Source organism: Poecilia latipinna, unplaced genomic scaffold (genome assembly GCF_001443285.1).
Source record: "Poecilia latipinna isolate Pla-1442-1.1 unplaced genomic scaffold, P_latipinna-1.0 Scaffold281, whole genome shotgun sequence".
NCBI lineage: Eukaryota > Metazoa > Chordata > Actinopteri > Cyprinodontiformes > Poeciliidae > Poecilia > Poecilia latipinna.
In genome coordinates, this window is record NW_015112897.1 from 711,854 (window position 1) to 721,571 (window position 9,718).

At 37.3% G+C, this 9,718-nt stretch overlaps 1 protein-coding gene across 1 annotated transcript; it reads left to right on the forward strand.

Annotated features, from left to right (window-relative positions):
• Positions 1–6,178: 6,178 nt before the first annotated feature.
• On the forward strand, positions 6,179–8,952 carry gpha2 (glycoprotein hormone subunit alpha 2). Its single transcript, XM_015033894.1, has 3 exons — positions 6,179–6,552; positions 6,889–7,073; positions 8,381–8,952. The coding sequence occupies exons 1-3, from the start codon at positions 6,444–6,446 to the stop codon at positions 8,483–8,485; spliced, it is 399 nt and encodes a 132-aa protein (XP_014889380.1). The 5' UTR covers positions 6,179–6,443; the 3' UTR covers positions 8,486–8,952.
• Positions 8,953–9,718: the final 766 nt, after the last annotated feature.

Sequence of the window (9,718 nt, forward strand, 5' to 3'; positions counted from 1 at the left end):
GCACACACACACGTGTGACAGAAACACACTCAAACAAGCAGACGGATGTGACATAACCCACACTCACACACGGATTACGTTAACAAGTTTGGACTCCATGCGGACACTTTAACGACATCCTTGAGATGCCGTGGTTTCCATGACATCGGAAAGCGGCAGAGCCCCTGAGCGACAGAAACATCAGTGACCTCGCTGAGTCACCATGGAGTAAGTGTGTGTGTGTGTGTGTGTGTGTGTGTGTGTGTGTCCCGTCTCTCTGTTGATGAGGTGCTGCAGCTCATTCAGACCCAGTGTTTCGGCTTTTCTCCGCCGGTGGGAAAGTAATCGGAGGAAACCGTAGAATCTGTGACTGAACGCGCGGATCGGCATCAGCTAACAGCTTTGAGTTAGAGCGTGACGTAAAGACGATGGCATCATACTTTCTCTTTCCATCAGAGTGGAAATGTTTGGGGCTGCATGATGATTCTTTACAGGATGTTTGCATGTTTAAATGAAAAAAAAAAAAAACAACAACTGAGCATTACTCCAACAGATTTAAGTTTAAAGTAATCCTTTAAAGTCACAAACAAGGTTTGTCTGACTAGAAATAATATGGACCAGAGTTCTGACATGAATCTTATTGAAAGTTTGCAGAAGGAGCTAAAGATTAGGGTGATTGTTATGGCTATGTCTAAAAATCCTTGATGATCCCTGGATAAAATTAACTAGTAAGATTTGTAGTGGTGGGCAACATTAACTAAATAGTTAATTGTGCTAATCCAAAAGCACTAATCATAAACATTAGTTCAGCTAACACGCTATACCAACATGGTGTTTAGCAAAAGCTAATGCTAAAACGCTAAATTCAACCATTACGACACCCTCCAGGTGTCAGTGACACAACATGTGTTACAACAAACGGGATCAAATCTATCATTTCGTACCAACCTGTACAGAAGGAAGAAGATCTTTCACTCATGTTATCATGCATCTATGAAAAGCAGAAGTTGGAGCCTCCTGTACAACTATTGAAAATGCATTAGGCGGTTTCTGGATGGGAAGTCAACAACAAAACGCTTGTCTTGGAGATGCACCCATACAGCGGTCAAAACCAGCTGACCAAATGTGCTGATGCTCTGCTAGTGTTGCTAGGTAACGGTGAAATGTCTGTCGAATGTGACTTACCAGCCGAAGCACTGAGTGCCTTTAATTCTAAACTAAATTCCCACCAGCTTGGAGTTGCTTTTGAAACATTATAAATGAAACATTAATCAACATTTTGATGTGTAATGATGGTACTCGACAAAGTGTAATGTTTCAGTTGTTGACTGTGTGTTCGATAACTTTGTATTTTTGTGTTTTTTATGATGACAATGAAACCAATCAATGAAATGTGCCATACAAATAAACTTGATTGAACAATTGGAAGGTTGTTGAAACAGCTCATTTTCCAGACTCCAAAAAACATTAACTTACTGTCAAAAAGGTGACAGTAAGTTAATGTTATTATCATCTGGGTGATTTTTTAAGTGTATGAGCTGTTTTAGAAGTAGTAGAGGCAAATGAAAGTATAAAAACATGCAAAGTGTAAACTTTGCATAATATGTTTAAAGGTTTACTATGCCTCAGCTGAGAAGCTAAATCTTGGTTATACATCATCCATTCACCTCACCATAACCCATAATAAAACCATACTATGTTTTCTGTCTTTTTAAAGTCAATCCAAATCAAAAGTTGCAGAAAAAAGACAGTTTTCTGGTTGATAGCTCAGCTGTTTAGGAGTTACTGTTATCATTGGTCTAATTTGGTAGCTACGTTGGTCTAAAACGGCTCTGGATTTTAGTAAGTATTGTTGCTAGGATGACACAGAGCCAACACTTCCCCACAATATACCTACCATGTGCTGAAGCCACACAGACACACAGCTGATCCAAACCCACAGGATCTTCTGACCTGACTCTGTCCTTCCTGAGGAAAAAACAGATTTGCTGTGTGTATGTTTTTGCTGCTTATTAACTCATTTACAGTGTTCAAAAACCAACACCTGAGCACACAAACTTCAGTTATTATGTGATTTTCTTTATGCATGAGTGTGTTTTTACATGCAAGTCTTTATCTAGAAGAATGCAGTAAGGTAAAGTCAACTGTGTGTGTGTGTGTGTGTGTGTGTGAGTGTGTGCATGTGTGTGTGTGTGTTCTGCACTGATGGAAAACCTATTTAGTTTTCCTCTGTGTCACTGCAATAAGTGGTCCCTAAAAAAGCCTTAAAACCGGTGGACCAGTCGGAGATGCGAGGAAGGTAACTCGAACGATAAGGAAAGAGGTTAAAGATCTGAATATTTCTGGAGAATTTGGTTGTGCAGGTAGGAGGATAATCTGCAGAGAAGGAGAAAGAGAAGTCGGCGGGGGGAAATCCCACACACTCATCTTTCTAATCGTGGGTGTGTCAAAAGCTATAAGTGGTGTCGCTTCTACCTGTGTTACATATATCCCTGCATGGGGCTCAGGACACACATTCTCACACCTGTCAGACAACTCACCTGAAAACAAGAACTCTCATCTGTCCAGGTAAGAACCACATTTAATTCATCATCCATGTCATTAGTGAGAAAAACTCTAAAACGTATTTTTCTTCTTAGTCCTCTTCATGAAAAAATAATTTTTTTAATGAACAGGATTTAGCTGTAAATGCTGAAGTTAATTGGAAAATAGTCACATTAACAGAACACATTATTATGTTTTCTCAAAATCGATTAGATCTAAATTGGTGTTTTGCAGGTTTTTATTTTTAAATGTGCCTGTTATGATTTTAAAACATGAATAAAAGCAATTGGACAAAAACAGATGAGCGCATTTTAATTGTTTAAATACATTTTGGCTTGATTAATATGTAACATGGAGATTATTTTCATTTGGCAAAAAAAAAAAAAATGCATGAAAGTTCATGCATTTTTTTGTTAGTTTTTTGAAAACTAATTTTTGGTAAAATCTTGATTTTTTCCATGTTTAAGTCCATTGAGTTTCCACAGTTAAGTCAGCACACCCTGGGCAGCCATCGTGTTTGACAAGCACTTTTTTGGAGCTTTTATTTATTTGGACTTTGAATACAGGTCAACTTTAAGAAAAAACATGAGGGCCAGGATGCAACATTTATTTTAAATTATGAGAAAAGAGAGGCATTGCATAAATAAAGTGGGGTAGGGTATCAGAACCCCAACACAAAATATAACAAAAGTTTTAATGAGAAATGTTCAGCGTCTTGTGAAGTTATGCTTTGGTATTGGTTTTACAGTTAATATTTAATGCTTAACAGAAATACTTAATCTTTTAATAAATCAACATAAAGTTACTTTGAAACAATTGAGTCTATTTAAAATAATAATTTAAGCTGAACTGAGCTGATCAAGTCAGATTTCATAAATCTACAAGCTTTTTTCTAATTAAAAAGCTTTTTTTCATGTAATTTTAGAATGTCTTTCTGGTCAAATTGCGTCTTTCTTCTGCTATCATTATGAATATATTCTGGTAATTAGACATTGTGCAGAAGAGAGGACTGAAACAAAATCCACTTTTAAAAATATTTTCTGTCATTTGTAATTTCTTTTTTAGAAAAGAAAGTGAGAAAAATAAAAATCAGATCTGGTGTGGAAAAAAAAAATCTAAGATTTTATTTTTAGGCCATATTGTCCAGCATGATATGAGAGTAAAATTTACTGCAAGAAATTTTCTACAACAGATACACAGAGTCTTGCAAAAGTATTCACAGCCCCTGAAGGATTACATGTTTTCAACTCTGACAAGCTTCAGTTTATGGGTTTTTACTCTTGTCTACAAATAAAAAAATTTAAAGCGTGTGGTGAGCATCTGAATCCAGTCCTTTAGGGCCTTTATGTTTCTGTCAGCTTTGGACTGAAATGTCCGCCCGTTCTTCTTTGTTAAACAGCTCAAGCTCAGTCAGATTAGACGAGGAGAATCTGAGAATCAAAATTAAGTTTAAGTCTAGACTTTGACTGGGTCATTATTCTCCCCACTGAGCCGTGGGTCTCTGCAGCTCCTCCAGAGTCACCACAAGCCTCTTGGCTGCTTTTCTGATTAATGTTGTCCAGTTGGCCCTGTCTTGGTAGGTTTGCAATTGGGAAACACTCTTCCCACATTAGATGATGATTAAACACTGAGATGTTCTGATGCTTCTCAGAATCAGGCATTTTTTTCTCAGTAAAAAAATGCCACATTTTTGTTGTGGCATTAATGTTGTGGCAAAAATGCCACAACATTAATGCACCACTTTCAATAAAACACATTAAAGCTTGTGGTTTTAACTTGAACTGTTAATTAAAGGTTATACATTATTATTTATATTTTGAAGGATTTTTGAAGAGTACCGTCTGCTGTTTTTCTGTGCAAAATTGATCATTCTATCCAGCAGCGTTTCTGCAAGTTTCACAAGGTCAAATTTAAGTCTTTCTAAGACATTTTGATGCCAATATGGGGGACAGTTGGGGCTCCTAATCCAGGTAGTGCCAAAACTAAAAGTTTTTGGGGAGTACAAAATGCAACTGGCCTTGTAAAGGATGGCAACAGACATGAGGCAGTGATATAAATGAACTTTGTCCTCAAAACTGGCCAAAAAATTTGCATTTACTCACTATAGATTACCGCTTAAAGTCACAGAACGCAACAAGATGTCTGAACACATCTGCACACCTTTTTCTGACAGTAAAGTCCTGCGAGGAAAAAAAACCCAAATAGATATACAAGATCAAGCAGCACAGCCTGTGATTAAAGTATTTAAGGCCAACTTACATCTTTAATTTAATTTAAGACATTTTGAGGCCTTAACTATAGATACATTAAATACCCTGTTCAGTGCCAATTTTTAAAGCCTTGACAAAAACATTTATAGGTAATTAGTTATGACAGAGGAAACGTTTTGATTGTAACGTTATTATTGGAGCCTCCCTAACGGATGCCCCCAAAGCGAGAAAGAACAAACCTTCTGGAGTGGAAACCCCACATAAGAGGAAAAAACAGGGTTTTCCCCTTCGCCATCAGCTGACACAAAGCCTCAAATGTAAATACTCAGCCTCAGTGCTGACCTGTTACTGTGGTCGTTCCTACGGTCCTAATTGAGTCCCAGCGGGGATCTTTCTGCTGCCGCCACGGCGCTGATTCACAAACCTGGAAAAAGCTGGCAAAGCGGAGGGCAGAGGTCAGGATCACCAAAGTCCCAGGAAAAGTTTAGCTTTGTTTGCACACGTGTGGGAGTGTGTGAGTCAGGAGGGGGCCGGGTGTCACTCAGCATGTGTACATATCACATCTGGACTGACGTTCATGAAGAAAACGATTTCACAGTATAGCATTAACGCTCCGTGCAGCGAGAGGGAGAGGCGGAGAACGTGATGAAGTTGTGTATGTGCATGTATCAGCAGGTAACTGTTCGATGAGGCAGACTGGAAAGACACAGACAGGGCTGTTATTATTCACATTATTCAGTCCTGCAGGAGGGGAAATCACCTCAGAGGAAGGGGGGAGGCTTTAATTTGAGGGGAAAATTGAGCAGAAGAGGATAAGAAACTTTTTAATGGAGCCCCTAGGAGACATGGGGGAAATATTTTCTTTTGGGTTACCTCTCAATAAATTTGCAAATAAATCCCGGCATATTTTATATTCAGTCGCAGCGATAACAAATGTGCAGAAAATTGGTTGAAAATCAACGTGTTAACATGCTCATGTTTGTCTGTGTAACATCTTTCGGTGGAGACGGGACTACACATGAACCATTCAGACTGACAACGATTAAAACTGTCAGATGGCAATTTTACCTGTGAAAAAACCTCAAAAAATAGTCCAAATAGTTTGGGTGTTTCTTTCCTTCTTACAGAAAGTTTCTGTCATGTTTATGTTTTAAAGTAGGGATAGAAAAACCATGTTTGACCTGTTTTTGTGGTGCGTTTATTCAAAAGAAAAAGATATAAAACTTTGGATAACTCACAAATGAGATATTAACATAGAATTCCTACATGGAAAATCCTCATACTGTAGAATAAAGACTTTCAGTAGTCAAGATGACGCATAAACTGACTGCTAAATACATTAAAGTGAGGTAAAAAAAAGAAAGAAAGAAAGAAAATAAATCCCTCCATGTGTAAATTTGGTTTTGTCAGCCCAAAAGCAAAACAAAAGACACTTTAATTAATTTAGAGAGGCCTTCACTTGTTTAAATTGAAAGTCAAAGAACCCAGATAAATGATTTATTTATTTATACATGTTGTCTCCATGAGATACAATATCTCATTTACAAGAGAGACCTGTTCAGGTAAAACAAACAAAGCCACAAAACAAGCAATTAAAAATTTTGACTCAATTAAATAAGCAAATAAAACATGAGCTTCTTTAATTCACTGAGCTTAATGACTGTAGGATTCCAGCAATGTTTAACGTACCGTTTTGTCTGATCGGCCCAGATGTTGCAGAGCATCTCACACATCTGCCTGCTGGCCCTGATGTCGCTGCTGCTGCTCTTCTCTCTGGGGTGGAGCAAAGAGAAACAAACCCCAGGATGCCACCTATACCGTGAGTTTCAATATAGCAAAAGTAGCAAATGGCTTTGCACTACAACATCTGGCAAAAAAAAAAAAAAAAAGTTAACTTTGTTGGGGGAAAAAAGAGAGAAATAAATTGTGAAATTACTGGATTTGTATGTTGAAAACATACCTGCAGTTACGTAAAGTAGTGATTCAGTTCAGGTAGAGGTTATAAATCTTCACAACTTGTTAAACTAACAAGGAAACCTTCTATTTCCAAAATAAATGCATCTTTAAAAAAGCTAGTTTTAAGAACTAGTACAGTAAGGAAAATCTCAAACCTCTCTAAGTTGATCTGCTGAGTCCAGTTCCTCCTTCCTTCCAGCCATCAACGTGACGATCCGCAGCGACCGTCGTGGCACCTGCAAAGGGACCCATCTGGTGTACGCCTGCGTGGGCTACTGTGAGTCCAGCGCTTTCCCGTCCCGATACTCGGTTCTGGTGGCCTCAAACTTCACACACAACATCACCTCCGCTTCACGCTGCTGCACCATCAGCAAGGACGCCAAGGTGCGGTTTTCTTTGTTTTCTGAGTCTAGATCAGTGGTTCTTGAACTTTTTGGACCTGTAAATACCAAGTTTTGAAGGCACCACCATCAAGATACAGATTTTAAAACTGTACTACAAAGGGAAATGGACCTTTTCAGGATGTTGTCTCCTGTGAGAGTAACAAACAAAATAAAAAATCAGCCTACATTTTGCTCCGGGTGATTGGTTAAAGGATAAATATTTAGGTTTTCAATTTAAAGTAAAATAAATAAAGTTCCTTAGCAGTATCTTCTTCAAGTCTACAAAATTGTCAAACATTTGTGCTACGTTTGTGCAGCAAAAATGTTCTTTTGTGCCTCTATCATTTTAAAAATATGGAATGTTTCCAGAGGTCATGAAAGGTCAACCAACCCCTACCTTCTACAAATCAGACAAAGTTGGTACCAGTCAATCCAACTATGTTAGTGCAGCAAAAAAATGTGTTTGTGCTGCGTTTGCTTTGAAGATATGAGTGAAAGTTTAGAGTTTAAAAGGTCAACTAGCCCCCCCCCCATATTACCAACATTTAACAAAATGGCATCAAATGTTTGTGCTACGTTTGTACAGTAAAAAAAAAAATATTTGTGCCACTATAATTAAAAAAATATTCATAAAAAAGCTTCCAGAGGTCAACCAACCTCACACTCATATTTACTAAATTAAACCAATTTGGTGTCAAACGACTCAGCTACGTTTGTGCAGCAAAACATTTTGTTTGTGCTGCTTTTTACTTTGAAGGTATTAATGATGACTTCTGATGACCTACGGAAACTTTTTGAACAATATCTTTAAAATGTAAAATGATGGATGCCTCCCAATGACATGTTGTAATTTGCCACTATATACATAAAATGAAATGAATTGAAATTTAATTACTTTGCCCTAAAGTATTTAAGAGACAAATTTCAGGTAATAAGTTCAATCCAAGTCTATCGGACTGTAAGGTATGGAATAAATCATCCTTATTTATCAATCCCACTGGTTTTCAAATTTGGAACGGTTTGAACTTAAACTGGGTTTTATGTTTTAAGTTCTGACTTCAGAAGTAAATGGAGCAAATAATAAGTAGCCATCAACACATTTGTTAGCTTCAGCCTGTACAGAGAATGCTTCTCTTATCAGAGTGTTCTCATGAAGCTAAGAACACTTTGCTCAAATCTTTTTGGCCGTTTGTGGTCATTAACGATCCTTCACAGGTCATTTGTATTTAAAATTTATTCTTAGCCGTGTAAAAACTGTTTGGCGAGCAAAGTTTTGCTCACAGCCCGTGGATATTCTGTGTTTTCCAGGTCAAAGTTCGCCTGGACTGCCCGCGCGGTCGGCACTACGACGAAATCGAGATCCTGACGGCGAAGGCGTGTCGCTGCGACATGTGCCGCAAATCCCGCTACTGACATTTCATCACTTCAGGACAAAATGCTGCATTCCAACAATTCACCGCATAAAAAGCAGATTATAGTTTACAGAGTTAAAAACAAAACTACTTCAGCAGAAACTTTTCCACTTCTAGCCATGCTTTGAATAGACAAAATATGCCTAACTCATCGAATTGAAAATGTTTTACATTTTTGTCCCTAATTTGTCTTTAATCATCGAAAGCAAGATGGCCGCCGTCCTGAAACTTTGAGTTGTCCCTGGATAAACACACCTGAATAAAATGAACAGAGTCATGCTTATGACTGAATAATGTGTCTCTGAAGACTTGTCTAAACTTAGCAGGACTCCTGTTGACTAAACTCTAAAATCCTGAAGAAAATTAGCATTGAATGCATCTCAAGTTCTTCTTAGTTGCTGGATGAAAAATGTTTTTGCGTTCTTGTTTCACTTTTATTGCATTTGTCGGTCATGTTCTGTCAGGAATCTTTTCTTGGAAAAAAGTGACAAAAGTGTAAAAACTGAACATTTACAAAGCCTGGAACAGCAGTGTCCCAAGTGTGTCCATCAGAATGATTCTGCATGACCTTTGACATGAGACACACATCTAGTATCTAAACGTCTGTCTGCATCTGGATGTTATATGCAGAAAGACACAGTTTAAATTTTTTAGAGGGAGTTCTTTACAGTAAAATGGGAAATGTTGTTGAATACAAAAGGTTTTTAGTCTTTTTATTATGTTTCTCTTAATTTGCTCCTTTTCTTTAGGTCAATGGGAAGTGAAAACACAAACCTCCAGCAACATTTACTAAAATAAAGACTTGGATACTAGTTCGCTCTAAAGAAATCATAATTATAGACAAAAAAAAAATATTATATTTTTTAACCTTATGCTTTTCTTTAAATAAAAAACTAATTTGCCAGATTGTTTTTATATTTCAGAGGCACAATGATTTACAAATCCCTTTCCTACTAAAATCAGAATCAGTTGTTGCTTAATTAAAATACTGCATGTTAATTTAAGGCAGAACAAGTAAAATAAATATTTTTTTTTTTATTGGGGAAAAAAGGTGGCCTGCATGTACTCTGAATGTGGTAAATGTGGCCCACATGTTTCGACATCACAAATATCAGGCGTGGCACCATTAGTTAGTTTGTTACTTTATTTGCTCACCTCTCTGCTAACTTGGTAGAATAAATCAGTACAAATCACATAAAATGGTCAAATACTGAGGATATTTCTTATTGCAATA